This window comes from Gigantopelta aegis, chromosome 8 (genome assembly GCF_016097555.1).
Source record: "Gigantopelta aegis isolate Gae_Host chromosome 8, Gae_host_genome, whole genome shotgun sequence".
Taxonomy (NCBI): Eukaryota; Metazoa; Mollusca; class Gastropoda; order Neomphalida; family Peltospiridae; genus Gigantopelta; species Gigantopelta aegis.
In genome coordinates this window covers 22,665,144-22,685,974 of record NC_054706.1, presented here as the reverse complement: position 1 = coordinate 22,685,974, position 20,831 = coordinate 22,665,144, and the positions used below count along the sequence as shown (strand labels likewise).

Sequence of the window (20,831 nt, the reverse complement as noted above, 5' to 3'; positions counted from 1 at the left end):
GTACAATATCAGTTTATATAATATATGCATGTAGAGGGTCAGTACAATATTAGTTTATAATATGCATGTAGAGGGTCAGTACAATATCAGTTTATATAATATGCATGTAGAGGGTCAGTACAATATCAGTTTATATATGTAGAGGGTCAGTACATATAGAGGGTCAGTACAATATCAGTTCAGTACAATATATATATATATGCATGTAGAGGGTCAGTACAATATCAGTTTATATAATATATGCAAGTACAATATCAGTTTATATAATATGCACATATCAATTTATATAATAGAGGGTCAGTACAATATCAGTTTATATAATATATGCATGTAGAGGGTCAGTACAATATCAGTTTATATCAGTTAGAGGGTCAGTACAATAATTTATGCATGTAGAGGGTCAGTACAATATCAGTTTATATAATATGCATGTAGAGGGTCAGTACAATATCAGTTTATATAATATGCATGTAGAGGGTCAGTACAATATCAGTTTATATAATATGCATGTAGAGGGTCAGTACAATATCAGTTTATATAATATGCATGTACAGGGTCAGTACAATATCAATTTATATAATATACATATAGAGGGTCAGTACAATAGACAAGACTAACAATGAACCATTTTCCGAACAGGGTCCGTGTCGATTTGAATAGAAACTCTAAATAGGCAAGTGAAAATACATTTATCTTCTTCAAAATGTTGGCGAAAGTGATATCAGCGTCTTCATAGTAAACTGAATGTCCATGCTATACCAAGGGATCAGGTTGCTTCATACACCACAATCTAAAACAGTCATGGAGCTTCAACTGAGCGGCGTTAGTCCAAGAGTTCTACCAAAATATGTTATCAGGGAAGTAAGCAATTGCCTTTCTTAGTGAGATCAAGGAAGCAAAAGAGAAAAATCCTGAACAAAAACAGAATATTTTTATTACGTCTATCATTGGCGGCAAGCTCTGGCATGTCAAGTTCGCCAATTGCAAATTTTAAAAACAACTGGCAAATTTTATTTTCATTTAGTGAATAAATTTAATGTAATATACTAATAACTGTTAATTTATTGGAAAATAATCATCATCTTTTTTTTTTTTTAATTACTGAAGTTTAAACACAAAACATGATTTGGAGAAATTTTCTGTTCACCCAGAGCTAATTAACCCTGGGCAAAGTATTAAAGAAATACAAATGTGCTAACAGACAAGCTGTTGTGAGTAAACGTCAGCTGAAATCTTCAAAGTCCAAGGCTGACAAACTGGTAAGAAGATCATCTGAAAGCTATTGTCAAGAGCACAGTGATGTCTTATCATCAACATGACATCAGTAGATGTATACCAGGAAAGAAGGATTGTGTAAAAGTTGATGGTGATCAAAAACAGAAAATCCAAATATAAAAAAAAACCCTTCTTTTCAGCATCTTGCAAGCTGCAACCTTGTAACATAAATGTTACATCTCTCCTATCAAGAAATACATGTTTATGCACAAAGCATCAAAGTATGGCCATGAAATTGAAGTCCTTCACATCATTAGGTGTGCAGATTTCATCACATTCATAAGTGTGTGTCACCATTACAGCTCTAACTATTAAAGGGACATTCCTGAGTTTGCTGCATTGTAAAATGTTTCCGACTAATAAAATATTTCTACAATTAAACTTAAATATTAAATATATTTTCTTGTTGAGAATATCAGTGTCTGTATATTCAATGTGTTTCTGGTCACCTCAATATTTGTAAGAAAGAAAGAAATGTTTTATTTAACGACGCACTCAACACATTTTATTTACGGTTATATGGCGGTTTTAGGAAATCAATGAAATTTAACCTAGTACAAATACAAACGATCAGAAACACATTTAATATACAGCCACTAATATTTTGTGCAGAAAAATATATTTGATATGTAATTACAATCGTTAAAAAGTATCTGTTAGTCGATAACATCTTAAAAACTGCAGCAAACTCAGGAATGTCCCTTTAAAGCTATCTCAGATTCCAGAAACAGATGTTGAGTATAAAGAATGGCACAGAGTTCAAGTTGAAGTGAAAAAAAACTATGTGAATATTGAAGGTTTCCAAACGCAGCTCTGATTTCATTTCCATGATGATACACAAATATTCCTCGTTTCTTGAACATGTGGCTAGACTGCACGCTCAGGTCAAGGCCATACATTACATGAACTGAAAGTTAGTTAAGTTTGTTTTGTTCAATGACACCACTGGATCACATTGATTTATTTACCATCGGCTATTGGATGTCAAACATTTGTTTATTTTGACATATAGTCTTAGAGAGGAAACCTACTACATTTTTTCATTAGAAGCAAGGGATCTTTTATATACACCATCCCAAAGACAGGATAGTACATACCATGGCCTTTGATATATATACAGCAAGACCTCGATACTCCAGACTCCAGCAGTCTGGAAACCCCACCTTACGGACACTCAAGATACAAAACGAAATCTCTACATATATAAATGTGTTCGTTAATCCGGATATTCAGCGTTCGGAACAGGACGACCATTATCCAAAACAATTTGTAAAAAATTAAACAATTTGCTTCACCTGACCACAATTAATTTCTTCGAACAGATTATTGAAAGAAAATCCAGTTAAGGAATGACTTTCAAAATTAACTAAAAGAGAATTTTCCTCCAGGGCAAGTCATAGCTCAAATGGATTTTTGCAGAAAATGTTACGTGTCTATACCATGGCCGAAATCCAATCAGCTTACTGGAATGCTACAAGGAAGGAAGGAAAAGTTTTATTTAACAATGCACTCAACACATTTTTATTTACGGTTATATGACGTCGGACATATGGTTAAGGACCACACAGATATTGAGAGGAAACCCGCTGTAGCTACTTCATGGGCTACTCTTTTCGATTAGCAGCAAGGGATCTTTTATATGCACCATCCCATAGACAGGATAGCACATACCACGGCCTTTGATGTACCAGTCATGGTGCACTGGCTGGAGCGAGAAATAGCCTAATATGGGCTCACTGACTGGGATTGATCCCAAACAGACAGCACGTCAAGCGAGTGCTTTACCACTGAGCTACGTCTCGCCCGGAATGCTACCATTCACCCTGTTGTTGCATACCAAAGAAGTGACAATGGATAGTTAGAACACAGAAATCTTGCCTTCATCTCTGATGTGAATCATAATTCTATACAGCAGTTTTCACAATATCCTGAGAAAGCTTGTCCCTGTTGTAAAGGAATATTCCCCAGGCATGACCATGATACATTACTGGACTGACAGACCATCCTCGTAGAATAGAAACCATTTCATGGTCATCATCATTTCACACCATGGTGATCTGTTCAACGTAGAAGCAAAATGGAACTACTTCAAAAGTGGTCATGGAAAGGGTCCCCGCGACGGCATTGGTGGCACCACAACACGCATGGCTGCTGAAGCCATCAAGCAAAGAAAGGCTACCATTCAGGATGCTTATGATCTGTATGTCTTGGCTCACTAGAATGAATGACGTTTTATTTATGGTTACAAGGTGTTAGACATATGGTTAAGGACCAAACAGATAATGAGAGAGGAAACCTGCTGTCGCCACTTCATGGGCTACTCTTTCCAATTAGTAGCAAGGGATCTTTTATATGCACCATCCCACAGACAGGGTAGTACATACCACAGCCTTTGATATACCAGTCATGGTGCACTGGCTGGAGCGAAAAATAGCCCAATGGGCCCATTGACGGGGATCAATCCTACACCGACCGCGCATCGAGCGAACACTGTACCACTGGACTACGTCCCGCCCCTTACAAGAATGAAGTCTATTACGTGACATTTCTACTCTCGGTAGCAATATAACAGCACAAATCCACACCTAAGGCTATTCCTCACAAGAATGAAGTCTATTACGTGACATTTCTACTCTCGGTAGCAATATAACAGCACAAATCCACACCTAAGGCTATTCCGGGTACAAAAACATTTGCTTTGCTTAATGACACCACTAAAGCACACTGATTTATTAATCATCGGCTATTGGATGTCAAACATTTGGTAATTCTGACATATTATAGCAGGGTTCGAAACTCGCCAAAAAATATGGTGGCCTAAAAACAAATATCTGGGCCACTAAAATTTAATTTTCAGTGGCCCAAACTATGTTTTAAGCGAAATATTTATGTAAGCATAGGAAATGTGCTTTCAGTAAAATAATATTGATTTGAAGAACGACTTCTAGATAGCAAAGATACCAACATACATGATACTGAAATGAAAAATTAAAGAAAACACGTGATTTTAGTAAATAATTTACTTATTTTTTACAATTAATTTAATACAAAATGTCTGAACTTAATAATTTTTTGTTTACATCATCAATGCAAAATTGCATGGCGTGACTTGCCTCCCAGGGATAGCTCACGTATAATACAAAAACAATAATGTACAACTAACTGGCTACATAATTGTTGTTCATGTGTTCAGTGTTTAATATAAAGTTCATTTGCACTAGACAGAACCAAAAAACAAAGTAAACTTCCTTGGCATGCTTGATTTTTTTTCCTTTGCTTCTTGCTGTGTCTTTAAGAAAATTCCACCCTGCAAAGGATTGACAGAGGTGATTTTACTCAGAAAATGGTAACAATTAATTTAATTAGCCAATTCAATAGGCACCAAATTAACTGGCCAATTAAAAAGCCCAACTAAAATGAGATTTGAAAAAACAGAAATCTGAACACCATGAAGCAGATGACAAAAACTAAGATGGCATTCAGGAATGTTCAGATTTGATCGCGTATTCGGCCGAGATGTTCCGAATGGTTATGAAGTGGATCAGAATGTCTGTTTTGTAAAAAATACACCTAAATGCATTCGATCTACAACAAATTACATCAATGTTTAGAATATAAACAAATGTTGGTAAATTATGATTAACCAATACGTTCAGTTTTGCGAACCATGAGCAAGATTTTAATGTGGAATAAATATGTCATACAATTATTAATAGTGGCTCATATATTATAGAAAGAACATCACCCAAATAAACACTATTAATTTTTAATATTTACGTCTCTCAAACAGGACTTTGGTCACATTTGGCGACCTGGCCCTGTTATAAAAAGAAATGTTTTATTTAAAGACACACTCAACACATTTTATTTAGTTATATGGCGTCAAACATATGGTTAAGGACCACACAGATATTGAGAGAGGAAACCCCGCCGTCACCACTTCATGGGCTACTCTTTCCGATTAGCAGCAAGGGATCTTTTATATCCATCATCCCACAGACAGAGTAGTACATACCACGGCCTTCGATATATTAGTCGTGGTGCACTGGCTGGAACGAGAAATAGCCCAATGGGCCCACCGACGGGGATCAATCCCAAATCAACCGAGCATCAAGCATGCGCTTTACCACCGAGCTATGTACGAGAAATAGCCCAGTGGGCCCACCGACGGGGATCAATCCCAAATCAACCGAGCATCAAGCGAGCGCTTAACCACCGAGCTACGTCTGAGAAATAGCCCAGTGGGCCCGCCGACGGGGATCAATCCCAAATCAACCGAGCATCAAGCATGCGCTTTACCACCGAGCTACGTACGAGAAATAGCCCAGTGGGCCCGCCGACGGGGATCAATCCCAAATCAACCGAGCATCAAGCATGCGCTTTACCACCGAGCTACGTCTGAGAAATAGCCCAGTGGGCCCACCGACGGGGATCAATCCCAAATCAACCGAGCATCAAGCATGCGCTTTACCACCGAGCTACGTCTGAGAAATAGCCCAGTGGGCCCACCGACGGGGATCAATCCCAAATCAACCGAGCATCAAGCATACGCTTTACCACCGAGCTACGTACGAGAAATAGCCCAGTGGGCCCACCGACGGGGATCAATCCCAAATCAACCGAGCATCAAGCATGCGCTTTACCACCGAGCTACGTACGAGAAATAGCCCAGTGGGCCCACCGACGGGGATCAATCCCAAATCAACCGAGCATCAAGCATGCGCTTTACCACCGAGCTACGTCTGAGAAATAGCCCAGTGGGCCCACCGACGGGGATCAATCCCAAATCAACCGAGCATCAAGCATGCGCTTTACCACCGAGCTACGTCTGAGAAATAGCCCAGTGGGCCCACCGACGGGGATCAATCCCAAATCAACCGAGCATCAAGCATGCGCTTTACCACCGAGCTACGTCTGAGAAATAGCCCAGTGGGCCCACCGACGGGGATCAATCCCAAATCAACCGAGCATCAAGCATGCGCTTTACCACCGAGCTACGTCTGAGAAATAGCCCAGTGGGCCCACCGACGGGGATCAATCCCAAATCAACCGAGCATCAAGCATGCGCTTTACCACCGAGCTACGTCTGAGAAATAGCCCAGTGGGCCCACCGACGGGGATCAATCCCAAATCAACCGAGCATCAAGCATGCGCTTTACCACCGAGCTACGTACGAGAAATAGCCCAGTGGGCCCACCGACGGGGATCAATCCCAAATCAACCGAGCATCAAGCATGCGCTTTACCACCGAGCTACGTCTGAGAAATAGCCCAGTGGGCCCACCGACGGGGATCAATCCCAAATCAACCGAGCATCAAGCATGCGCTTTACCACCGAGCTACGTCTGAGAAATAGCCCAGTGGGCCCACCGACGGGGATCAATCCCAAATCAACCGAGCATCAAGCATGCGCTTTACCACCGAGCTACGTCTGAGAAATAGCCCAGTGGGCCCACCGACGGGGATCAATCCCAAATCAACCGAGCATCAAGCATGCGCTTTACCACCGAGCTACGTACGAGAAATAGCCCAGTGGGCCCACCGACGGGGATCAATCCCAAATCAACCGAGCATCAAGCATGCGCTTTACCACTGAGCTACGTCTGAGAAATAGCCCAGTGGGCCCACCGACGGGGATCAATCCCAAATCAACCGAGCATCAAGCATGCGCTTTACCACCGAGCTACGTACGAGAAATAGCCCAGTGGGCCCACCGACGGGGATCAATCCCAAATCAACCGAGCATCAAGCATGCGCTTTACCACCGAGCTACGTCTGAGAAATAGCCCAGTGGGCCCACCGACGGGGATCAATCCCAAATCAACCGAGCATCAAGCATGCGCTTTACCACCGAGCTACGTCTGAGAAATAGCCCAGTGGGCCCGCCGACGGGGATCAATCCCAAATCAACCGAGCATCAAGCATGCGCTTTACCACCGAGCTACGTCTGAGAAATAGCCCAGTGGGCCCGCCGACGGGGATCAATCCCAAATCAACCGAGCATCAAGCATGCGCTTTACCACCGAGCTACGTCTGAGAAATAGCCCAGTGGGCCCGCCGACGGGGATCAATCCCAAATCAACCGAGCATCAAGCATGCGCTTTACCACCGAGCTACGTCTGAGAAATAGCCCAGTGGGCCCACCGACGGGGATCAATCCCAAATCAACCGAGCATCAAGCATGCGCTTTACCACCGAGCTACGTACGAGAAATAGCCCAGTGGGCCCACCGACGGGGATCAATCCCAAATCGACCGAGCATCAAGCGAGCGCTTAACCACTGGACTACGTCCCGCCCCCATTCCGGGCACAATGAAGGTCCATACTGTGTACACCAGGGTAGCAGGAGAGATTCATGTTTGAGAAAGAAATGTTTTATTTAACGACGCACTCAACACATTTTAGTTACAGCTATATGGCGTCAGACATATGGTTAAGGACAGATTGATGTTTGAGAGGCATCTTGCTAATTACTGTAATAGCTGCCTGGATGGTAGTGCTCTCTGCGATGGCTGGGTGAAGCACGGTATAGACAGACTTGAGATGCCGCTGAGATGCAGGTGACAGAAGAACCTGTAGCTGAAGCTTCACATACAGATCTACACAACATACCTCATTCCAACCATAGGGGAATTTGTTGGAGCCATGCAAGAGTCCCACTGGTATATTGGCCAGGTGCTTGAGGTGGACCACAGTGATCAAAAGGTTTTAGTTTCTTTTATGACAAATCACGAAAACAAAGGATGAACACATCAAAAGTGGCCAGAGTAATCTTACAAAATGTGGGTCATTCCAAGATGTGATCACGGAATTTGAAGAACCACTAGCTGTTGGTCGCTCAAAGAGATTCAACATGAGCAATAGCTACCTACAGTTGGTTCTCAACAAACTTGGTTTGAAGTATTAGCAGACAGATACAATACTGCTAGTTATTTGTATCATTAGTTAGAAAGGAATATCACAGAACTTTATGGAATGTTTACTTTAAGTTTGCCTGTTACTGTGTCAGTGATATATACAATATGTATGTTCTGTAACAGATACGTACGTACCATTTGTTCTTTTTTATATCACCAACGGAAAAAAAAACCCAACGATTATGAACAGTTTTAACAGACAATACTTTCACCAATATGTAACACACCTGTTTCAAGTTAATTTGTTTCTTTTTGTTATTAAACATTATTTGTTAATTTAAAAATAAAATAAAAAATTTAATACCCGAATTACTTGACAGATACATTATAACAAACCCTTTTGTAAAAATTCAACACTGACTTTGTAATTTGTTAAATATACCTTCACATTTCATTTATAATTTCAACGATTTTATCAAGAATAATACGAAATACAAACATATTTTGAAGGTTATAATTTATCAATAGATTGTGAAAATAATGCACCTCAGAAAAATAATCACAAATGTTGAAAAAAGTGAGTGTGTGGAATGTAATCCAGAGTTAAATATTACTTTAAAAATGTACATTTAGTAGATACATTTACTGCAGTTTTACCTCACTCTGCTTTGCCTTTAATATATTAAATTAATTTGTCTCTGTTGTGGCATTGTAACATATAGATCGGTTACAAACAAAATCTCATGTCATCTTTTATAAATCACACACAACAAAGTTAAGCCATTTTAGTTTCATATACATGCACTGTAAAAGATGGATAATTGAAAAACACTTCCAAATAACCTTGATCTAAAACTACTAATTTTCACAATTCTCTAATCAGGGTGGCTATACACTTAGTGGAGAATGAGTGTAGTGTTAACACAAGTTATTTCATTTGAAGTCACAGACCTTAGTTAACAGTGAAAAAACAGACCTTAGTTAACAGTGAAAAAACAATGTCTGGTTACTACAGCTATTTTACTTTTAAACTATAGGTGGTACTACATATTATGCTGCGTTCATTTGGTGCTCGTGAATTCACAAGTTCAAATTCGTGAATAAGACTTCACCAAGTGGAGAGCGTTCTTGTGAGCAATATAAATGATGGAGCGATATTTAGGCAGGCTGGCTTAATTATGGATCAATTCCATAAAATTCTGCTGCATATGATACGGAAGAAATGGTATAGAAACAGGATGTACAGCATTATTTATTATTTGCATTTGATGTTCTGTTTACAAACATATAACATCATTTTGTAGCACCTTTTTTTCAAGGGAAGGAACTCTGGAGAATATTTTCATAGCATGGACTGTTGGATAAAACTTACAGTGAAATACAAATGAATATCAACTATTCTATTTGATCCACCATTTTTTTCACAAGTTGAAAAGACCGATTCAGAAAATCCTACCCCAGTTCACAAGTTGTGTTCACAGGATAATTTGCCAAATGAACACACGACTTCTAATGAATGCACATTACTTACAACGTGTAACACCAACCCCTGCAATTGTTTTTAATTCTCCACATTTTATATTCAGGTTTTTTTTCAATGGCATGGAGTTTTTGGGGGTTCAGATCCCAGTCGAGGCATGGGATTTTTAATCCAGATACAGACTCCAAACCCTGAGTGAGTGCTCCGCAAGGCTCAATGGGTAGGTGTAAACCACTTGCACCGACCAGTGATCCATAACTGGTTTAACAAAGGCCATGGTTTGTGCTATCCTGCCTGTGGGAAGCGCAAATAAAAGATCCCTTGCTGCCTGTCATAAAAGAGTAGCCTATGTGGCGACAGGTTTCCTCTAAAAATAGTATCAGAATGACCATAATTATGTTTGACGTCCAATAGCCAATGATAAAATAAAAAATCAATGTGCTCTAGTGGTGTCATTAAATAAAACAAACTTTACTTTATAGTGGTTGTAACACTAACAGTACCAGAATAGATAAAAGTGGGTTATGATAAAAAAAAATTAAAAAACCCCATCCTAATGGTGGTCTGATGTTTGATAAAAGTTTGCGAAAGATACTAGCCTTCACAGCTTTGGTTAGTGCCCTATGCAGTGCTCAATTTTTACGGTTGTCTGGTCATCTGTGACGACCTAATATTCAGTCTGGCAACTTAATTCTATGATACTAGTTACCCGTCGGACGACTGACTTTTTTTCTTCTTTTTTTTACACCAAAAGGTAAGTTGTGTCCCATAATAATGTGCAGTTTCCTTGCCCACAATCGCTTTTAAACTGTCGTTATCTGAACTAAAGCGTCAGTCAATCAGTCGAAATCACGTGGGTTTGTTTGCCACTCAGAACTCCTCGGCTGATTCTGTGAGACATCGGGGAAAATCGTAATCGGCTTAAGTATTCCGAATAGTAAACGTTCCAGTGCATTCGATTGGAAAATAGCTGATGTGTCGCAAAATCACAAAAATCGTAAGCAATTCTAAAGGCCCTATGTGTACATGTGTATAACTACAAACATTTAAAAACATTATTAAAAAGTAATGTATTTTATTGTCGGACAGTACATATTACATTGACAACATATTAATTCCAAACCTGTTGGTTGTTTTATTGGAATATAAATATAACTCTAGTTTCAAAACATGGATGAAATCAGGGCAACCTCAACCTCAATGTGAACCCATACTTGCTCTCCGGGCAAGCGACCAAAATCCTTAAAATTGAACACTGCCTATGTATACTACTCAAAAGAATTTAAGGGTCAGACGATATTTTCTACATTATTTTCTGAATGTCAATTATATTAGCTAGACCATAATGTCATGCATGGTATTGTTCCATTTTGACGAAAGTGGGTCTAAGCAACCCATAAATGAATTAAAATCCATTGTCATTGACACTGTCGACTAGTTCTAATGGCGAAAACATGCTTACATTTGCACGTAAATTAGGGCGAAAGCGAAAGGTCTGCTAAGTGCCCATAACTTGCTTTTTCACAAAGCGCTTCATTTGCACGCTTTGCATGTGTATTCCATGTTCCCAATGCTGAATTTCCGTATAATTGGAGCTTGCGTTCGTGTACGGTGCACACTCCAAATTCGACAATGGTACGACGTCAACTGACTATTGAAGATCGAGGAAGGGCTATTGCTTGGCTTCAGGATGGCAATACGCAAAGAAATGTTGCTCCGAGACTTGGTGTCAGTCAGAGTGTCGTTGGCCGACTGTGGCAACGGTACCAAGCAACGAATTCTGTTCGAAATCGTCCATGTTCGGGAAGACCCCGAAGCACTACAAATAGAGAGGACCGCTACATCACCAATATGGCTCTACGTCAACGCACAACCACTGCACGCCGATTACGTGACAATCTGCGGACTGCGACTGGAACTCGAGTGTCTGATCAAACCATACGCAATCGTCTGAGAGCCAATAATCTACGCTTGCCGTCGCCAGGCTGTTCGACCACCACTCCTACCACGTCACAGAACGGCCAGTCGTCTTTGGTGCACGCTTCATCTGCGGTGGCAACGTGTTCAGTGGGGTCGAGTGATGTTCACTGATGAGTCCAGGTTTAGTCTCCAGTTCAACGACGGTCGGGTTCGTGTCTACAGACGTCCTGTGGAGCGCTTTGCTGACGTTAACGTTAGACAACGTCACCGGTTCAGTGGTGGCAGCGTCATGGTGTGGGGCGGCATCTCTATCCACCACAGGACCCCCCTCTATGTGGTGGATGGCAATCTGAATGGAATCCGCTATCTGAATGAGATTATCCGGCCGTTAGTTCTCCCAGGCCTTCAGCAGATTGGCGGCAGGGCAGTTCTGCAGGATGACAATGCCAGACCCCACCGCGCCAGGGTGGTAACGGACTTTCTCAGACAACAAGTTATCGCCAGGATGGATTGGCCAGCATATTCGCCTGACTTGGCCCCAATAGAGACCGCCTGGGACGAATTAGGCAGGAGAGTTCGGAATAACCATGCCTCTCCGGCCAACATTCATGATCTGGGTAAACTTCTTATGGCAGAGTGACAGGCCATTCCCCAAGAGTTCTTCAGACGTCCGATCAACAGCATGAGGCAACGCATGAGGCAACGATGTGTCGAGTGTATTCGCGCCAGGGGTGGATTCACACACTATTAAACGAATGTTCTAATGTGTAAAATCCGTGTTTGACAACCTTCAACTTTGACAGCATGTCATGTGACTTTCTTGTATACAGTGACGTTTATTTGTGGGTTTTTGTAAATATGGAACAATAAATTAAATTTTTGGTGTAGTCTACATCATCAATCTAATACACTCTGAAACTTATTTGGTTATAAATTTTTGACCCTTAAATTCTTTTGAGTAGTATATTATAATAATACTGTTGATAATTTCCACAAGCCCAGACTAAACAGACCGCGCATCAGACCACCACCTGGTGCAAGGCGCACATCAAGTCAACCATAGGATTCGGACCGTATGTTCACATGTCATTGTGACATTAGTTCATCAAGATTAACCTAGAGTGCACGCGCAAGTTTGAAAACAAACGCCGACTGTCCTCAACATGGTTTATACTTTCTGACATCACTTAAACAGTAGGAACCATTACAGACAGTTAACACCTTCCGTTAAATCGATTACTGAATTTTATAATCTATCATCGCATCGCCACATCTGTTGGACCCGTCGATCAATTTTCGATTATAATCAATCACTCGGATTCACTGCAACATCTGTAAACTTTAAATGGCTCTGCGATGCGTGGCGCCAAAATTGTGTTGATTTCTTTTTAAAAACAACTAAACTTAGAATAACTATTTGTATTCTGAATATCATGTGAAATAACACTAAACTAATGAAGTGTGTTTACTGTCCGTGCCACGGCTTGTCAGTGGTATAAACACATTATTCATATATACACTTACTTCTTCTGCAACACGTTACGGAAGAAACAGAACGCACTGGTTCGTTTTTCCGCTTATATAAGAAATGTATCCAATAATTAAAGTCGTTATATATTATTTTGACCAATAGCCAATGTTTTAACATCAATCGCAGGTGTGTCGTTCTTCCTTAGTATGCCCGGCCTATTTATTTTGAGAGCTTAGTTTAGTATAACACCAAAGTCAACAAGCATTATCAATCTAATTAAAATTAGCTCCACTATTACATGTGGATCTAACAGCAGCCAGTTGTAGCTCATGTCCACCAATCAAAATCTTACTTGCAGAATCATGCCAGTGATTTAAAAATAATTTGAAAACATTCCGAATTATCCTGAGGGTATACGACATGTTTCGTGTGAATTACGAATGCCTTAAAACATGTTTTATTTTATAAAATAAATAATTTGTAATGTAAAACTGAAGACTGATTTAGTTTGGGTTTTTTTTTATAAATAAATAAATAATTTTTAATGTAAAATTGAAGACTGATAACCCACCCCGTACGTATTGGTATGGTTCGCTGTACTGCGGCCACTAAAATAGACTCGCCCGATATTTTTAGAATTTGTATGCTCCCAAATAACGTTATAAAAGGCGAAGTGTGATTGGTCAATATTTAAATTATTATTTACAGACGAAATGTTACCTGGACATTGGGGACTACGCAGTGTTGTTAGCAATCCGATTAAAATTAGTTCTACTGGTCTAAATAAGGCATTCGTAATTCACATGAAACATATTACATACCCTCAGGATAATTCGGAATGTTTTCAAATTATTTTTAAATCACTGGCAGGATTCTGCAAGTAATGTTTTGATTGGTGGACATGAGCTCCAACTGGCTGGTGTTAGATCCACATGTAATAGTGGAGCTAATTTTAATTAGATTGCAAGCATTATATACATGTCCCCTACCGGGCCTAACACATTTTCGTATCTCCTAAGTTAAAGGGTCATATCTCTGTCAAAAAATGGGTAAATCGCCATGAAAATCAAACTCGATCTGTTACAGAACATGATAAAACTAAACACAAAATTTCAGCTCAAGACATTGTGAAAAACCATCCGAAAAATAGGACATCCACGAGTCCAACATATTGGACTCGAGTACTCGAAGGTCAAACTCGACCCGGACCCGAGTACCCGACACTTACACTAGATTATGATAAGATTAAGGAATAAAGTAAAATAGCATTATGCATCGTATTAATTCCAGTGCTGAACATGGATGCCAAATCATGTCATTGCATTTGAAGTGTTGTGACTACCGGGGCGGCGCAGACAGTACGGTCGGTTCGATCATAGCCGTACCACTTTTTAAAGAAGTACGGTATGGCCGTACTGCTTCTTTCTTTTTTTAATTTTTGCATGTGTTATATTTGTTGTATCTGTGAAAATGTCCTTCACAGGTGAATTTGAAAGGAGTCTGGAAACCTCGAGCCGTACCACTATTCTTTACACTGTGCCGCCCCTTGACCAATCTGATTAAAATTAGCTCCATATTAATTACTATAAGACCAGTAGAGCTAATTTGAATCAGATTGTGTTGTGACGGACGGACGGCCAGTTTAAAAAGAGACATTCGACTCCAACCTCGCTACGATGCAGACCGTTTTCGCACTGCTCGAGATTAATCTCCCCACCACTCGGGGCGTTGATTAACAGCTTTGCCAAATACAGGGTTAACTGCACCGGAAGGCAGGCGACCGTGACTCTTGTTTTATGGAGACACACGCCCGCCAGCTAGGATAATCAAGAAGAGACTGAGAAGGAGACGCGAACCAGGCGGCACAGGGGGGATTAATGTTGGCGGCTCAACCACCAACGACGGTCCCTTCTGCGATGCCAGCCCCTAGGAAGCCCGACCCAACACCGCCAGGGGCGGCACAGGGGGGAAGGGAGACCAAAACTGGTGGTTAAACGAGGAAAGAACCCGTACGGACAGTTGAACTGCCAGTGGAAGATCCAACACCCGCGCCACCCCCACCTAGGACTACATCTCCAAGGAAGGCAACGAGGAAGGAACGGGTTGAACACGCTATTAGCGTGTACAACGCTATCAGTCCGGACTCTGTTGCGGACTCATCGGTCCCCGCCCATCAGGGCGGTCCTGCTGTTGTGGGTGCTCAACAAGACAAGCGGCACAAGCTGTCATAGGATACTGGTTCGAAGTGGAGTCCATAGGTCAACAAGATCAGACCCCAGTACCTCAGGCTACTCGTAGGCGACACTTGGAGCACCAGCAATCTCATTGCAGGGTATCACAGAGAGGCGTTCAAACCAATACCACACAGCTTCGGAAACGGCGACTTTGGGATACATCTCACCAGGGCGGATACTGGAAAGACTGGAGTTGCCATCACGTGGCGCTGCCGGAGAATCTTCAGACAGGCCATTCTGCTATCGTCCATAGACAATCAGACGGTTTACAGAATAATGAAGCTCATCTTTTGCAGCGACTACGTCTACGTGGTGAAGCACCTTAGCTTGTGGACGGACAATCTACCACACTACAGCTTCCCGGATCAGACCCACTCGCCGTAGACGCCAATCTTCTGCAAATCATTTGCCTCCAAGCAAGGGCTTAGTCGGACTTTAAATCTTCTGGCCGCAGTTTAAAATTTTATGTTTATTTTTTTTACATAAATAGTCCGACACATTTTATTTTGGCAGCCCGTCTAAATTGCTCAAATCACCTTAAACATTTCTGGCCGAGCACTCAAAAGTTTATTTTTGGACTTAAGTTTTTTGTTCCAGACATGCGTAGAATGTTATCAGATCTCCAGTCTGGCTTTAGGTCCTTGACTAAACCTCTAAATTTGTATTCCAATTTCCGCCCACCTTAAGCTTACCCTCCCCCGTCCTGCCCCGGACTTAGTCACTGGCGAAGTCAGAGGGTAAACCCAGGATGGGCGTGTTCAAAACCTTGGCGGTACATGCATAGGAGCACATTAAAATAATACCCAGGACCCAGATCGGACTTCAAACATTTAGACCTTCGTTCAAAATTTGATGTCGAAATTACTTTCTATTTTTAATATTATTAAATAATCCGATCCGCTCTTCTTTCTCTTATTTATTTTTCGACTGTCCTTCTAAAATGCTCCAAATTATATAAATATTCAGTCAATGCTTGTTATTTTTGGCTTGTAACTTTTTATTTAATTTAAAAAAAAATTCTATTAACTATTTTTTACTAATTGCTATTTTCAACATTCTGCCCATTTTCAACTCTACACCCTCCCCCTCCCCATCCCGGTTCAGGCCACCGATCTTATCGGAGGTCGAACTCCGGATGGGCGTGTTCGAAACCCTCGTGGTATATGAGCACGTTAAATTAGTTATCTATCTAAAAAGAGGAACTAGCGCATGATCAAATAATTATTGTGTAACTTATATCATTGATTATCTACTGCTGACTTTATTGTCCTACAATATCTATTGTATTGTAGAGGCTCATTGTATTCCACCTTGTACGGGTACTCGAGTTCGTTCACAGGACTCGAATCTTGCTAGACTCGACCCGTGCCCGAGTACTCGAGTATTCGTGGATATCCTACCGGAAAACTCTATTTGGGAGACCGACCGACAGACGGACGGACAGACAGAACGAAGGTAACGAAACCTATAGTTCTCTTCAGTTGGACCGCATTTCTTGCCATACATACTCACAACAGGGTTTCTGCCCGAGGGTAGGGAGGGTAGAATTACGTACCTTAAATCTTGAAAATTAATGTATATATTGTTATAATATTTAGTCGTATGCTAGTCAAAGAAATTTTGTTTAAAATTTGTTACAGCCCATGAAATTCAGTGTTCAATTTTAAAACATTTCAAACCTAGTATAGGGCGTTTATAAATGACAGACACGGCGGAAGAATGTCGACAATTGGGGGGGGGGGGGGGGGGGGGGGGGGAGATTAGGCTGACTGAGATCGACAGTGCAAAACAAAGTTTCTAAAGGGTTCGGGGGTATGCTTCCCCAATTTTTTTTGACGATTTGTATTTTTCAATGGTAAGCACTTTGGTTGGATTTTGCCCTTCTGATTTTGTAATATTGCACATTGACATTTTGGGTCATGGGTGCACAGCGGTACAGGCGGGCGGTGTGAATCGGTTCCTTAATCATGGATCTCTATCCAGTGCTTCGTCTGTAGGAAGACAGCCACTCACGACACACTTTAATGGACAATCCATCCTTCTTGCACCGCCACAGAGAAGACTGCCACTTACAGACTAGTTTACTAAATAAAAACCTAGAACAACGATGATGATGACTTTACAGGAAAAACAAAAATTGATGATAACAATGAAGACGATCCTGAGGATGATGATAAGACAAGGACATGACACAGCCTATATGTTCAAGTTCAAGTTCTTTATTGCTTTGAGTTTTTACAACTTATCAGCATAATACAATGTACAACAAAATAATAAATATATACAGGATATGTACAGGATTTTGATGGAGAGTGATTTAGTAACAAATAATAATAATAATAATAATAATAATAATAATAATAATAATACAAACAAATAAATTAAGGTTCTATTGACTTATATTATTTTATACATACAAGTATAATGATAGATATATGTATTATTGGTTTAATATACATGTAAACAAATAGTACTACAGATATACTTAATAAATTGAAGTAATGTGAGATTATTAAGTTCTTTAGTATTGTCAGACGTAAACACTCATTATGAAATAGCAATTTTTTTTTTTTTTTTTTTTTTTTTTTTTACACTTCATTACAGTTTATAATACAAATAAATTAGATACTACAATTTAATTTGTAAATGTCTTTTCTCACCATAAACTTTACCCAATATATGCTTTAATAAGCATAGATAGCCAATATTAACAAAACAAATGTCATTAAATGTTTTACGAAAACCTTTATACATTTTAAAACATTATTTTGAGATAAATTGAGTTTTATATCAAAATTCCCCATAATTTGTTGGTAAAATGTAACACACACACGCATACACGCACGCGCGCGCACACACACACACACACACACACACACACACACGCACACTCAAGCCTGGTCTAACGGCCACCTGTATCTAACACGGCCACAATAAATCCAGCCCAATGCATTTTCTGGGTTTTTTACCTGTATATAATAGCCACCTGTCCTATGCGGCCAGCAGCCACTTTTTTAAAATGCCAAAATGAATGGTTGAACCTGCTAAAACGGCATAATATTACAAAGACCACTATTATTTTTTCTCCAAAATTGACAGTTGAACTTGTTATAACGGTCACAAGATCATATATACAGTACATGTATTTGCCTGCCCTAGTTACAATATAAAGTTATTATATTATTTAAGTTGAAAAAAAACTGGTACATGTTCCAGTGAATCATTAATCGTATTTGCAACTTATATCTGTATGCTATTGTCGGCCATTTAATTTGCAAGGCGACTTGTTATTGGTTGAAGTAAGGCTTTCACTGAACTTACATCTATATTAACATTGACAGGTAGTGTATTTCAAGGTGTGTAATTGCTGCTAGTCAGACAGGCAGTTGCGACAGTATGCCACGATGTTTGTTCAGCCATTACACATTGGTAAACTGGCACTTTTGTTAATGTATAATGATTTCGTACTAGTCCTGAATATATACAATGTCGTACGAAATGACTTTTCACAATGGTCAAGCAAACATAAATATCTAACATAGAATAGAACCCGTTACAAAATAAACTGGCTTTGAAAATGGTTATTTGGCTTTATTTTTTACACTATATATTAAAATTACACAATCTGGTAACATAATAAGGTCTAGCATCGATCCCTTTCGGTCGGCCCATTGAGCTATTTCTCGTTCGAGACAGTGCACCACGACTGGTATATGAAAGACAGTGGCATGTGCTATCCTGCCTGAGGGGATGGTGCATATAAAAGATCTCTTGCTACCAATGGAAAAAAATTGCAGGTTTCCTCTAAGACTATATGTCAAAATTACCAAATGTTTGACATCCAATAATCGATGATTAATAAATCAATGCGCTCTAGTGGTTAAACAAAACAAAAGTTTAAACATAGGCCTAATTACTATGTTTATCGCCTAATTACTATGTTTATCAAGTGATTTTTGTTATTTGAGTATCATAGATTTGTCCCAAAACATGCACCCATTTGTTCACGATTCTGTCTACACGATGCAACATTCTTGGACTTTTTTCCACATTTGTTGCAGGTCACTGACGTTTGTCAGGGGCCTAGCGTGGTCTGGACCTGGGTGGGGTGTGGGTGTGTGTGTGTGTGTGGGGGGGGGGGGGTCAAATATGATCCTATGAAAGTTTTTGTCTACATTTTCCCTGTACACCAATAAATGAATAGCCTAATGCTGGATTGTAAAAGAACTGTTTTAGCCTCACCGGGGAGGGGATCCTGAGAGCGTGAGAACGAGAATGGTTGTATTTTTCATGATAATTTTTTGTACCACAGCAAGTTATTTTATTTAGGAGATAACCATATGGAGATTTTACATTTGCGGGTGTTATTATCGATTTTATCCCGCAAATGTCATTTTTGACCGAATGCATTAGGGCATCAAACACCCGCAAATTTAAAAAGTCAATATGGTTATATCCATTGTAAACCGAATCGATTTTATACGGAACTAACTGTATACAATTTAAATGTAGACCCTTGAATTGTCAACTTATGACGTCATTACCTTTCCTGGTCTTATTTTTATTTGATCCTAGTAAAAAGAATGTAATTAACCAATCACAATACAGAACCAACTCGCTATCAGTTTACAATTGTTTTTCATAGGTACTGTTTTGGTATTGTTACTGTAACTTATTATTATTATTATTATTATTATTATTATTATTATTATTATTATTGTTGTTGTTGTGTGTTGCTATAAAATTGGATGAACAAAACTTTCATTCGGGAGGGTTGGTGGCCCTTAAAAGGGCCTTTGTAATTGTGGTTGTAGGCTGGCCTACTTTTTGCCTTTCCCCTTTTTGCCTTTCTTTCGTCTGCGCGACTTAGATTTCTTTCCTTCCGTTTTTTGCTTTTTGACTGTTCGGGTCATGCTGTTACCTCGGCTCTTGGTTCGCGACTTTCCTTTTTTGCTGCTCTTACTACGTTTACGTTTCTTATGGGATCCACCCTTGCTCTTGCTCTTGCCATCATCGTCACCACCTGTCTTCCGACGTCGACTTCCGCTAAGGCTGCGAGACCTGCTATGTCGAGGATGACGAGATACCACCAGATCAGGGATCTTCCCAAGGCGGAAGCGTCCAACGGTACCCTTGGCCTTCGAGCCTTTTGGACGAACTAGAAATCCTCTGCTGAGTCCCATGTTAATCGCCTTCTTGATTTGTCCATTCAGCAGATTGACAGGCATAGCCTTACAATTGGCTGCAATTTGTTTGCGGATGGACTGAAGAGATGATCCCTTCATTTCCCTGTCCTGCGTGATGGCTTCAACTACTTTCAGGACCATGGCGGTTGGTTGTTCCACAGACGAAGAATGTCGTCGAGTTTTGCGAGAAGAAACTGTATCCTCCATCGACTCGGTGCTAGATTGGCTTCTACTCCTAGATCGGGACATCGATATATAATTTCTGGACCTAGACCGCGACTGAGATAAACTACTAGATCTCGAACGATATCTAGCGTGTCTTGAACCGGTCATTTTTATGTTTGGAGGATGACGTGATTGTTGACGTCATATTTATACCAGTGCAGTGCGGACGCAAAAGAAAGCACAC

The 20,831-nt window shown here is 40.3% G+C and overlaps 2 protein-coding genes across 2 annotated transcripts in view; both read right to left on the bottom strand.

Moving 5' to 3' along the window:
* Window positions 1-13,183, bottom strand: part of LOC121378394 (serine hydroxymethyltransferase, cytosolic-like) — a 40,611-nt gene extending 27,428 nt beyond the window's left edge. The window contains exon 1 of the mRNA XM_041506542.1: window positions 13,056-13,183. The gene's annotated coding sequence lies outside the window, so the exon portion shown is untranslated. The remainder of the gene's footprint in view (window positions 1-13,055) is intronic.
* Window positions 13,184-19,019: 5,836 nt separating this feature from the next.
* LOC121379241 (sperm-specific protein PHI-2B/PHI-3-like) lies at window positions 19,020-20,831 on the bottom strand. The gene has a single exon (XM_041507760.1). The coding sequence runs from the start codon at window positions 20,753-20,755 to the stop codon at window positions 20,057-20,059; it is 699 nt and encodes a 232-aa protein (XP_041363694.1). The 5' UTR covers window positions 20,756-20,831; the 3' UTR covers window positions 19,020-20,056.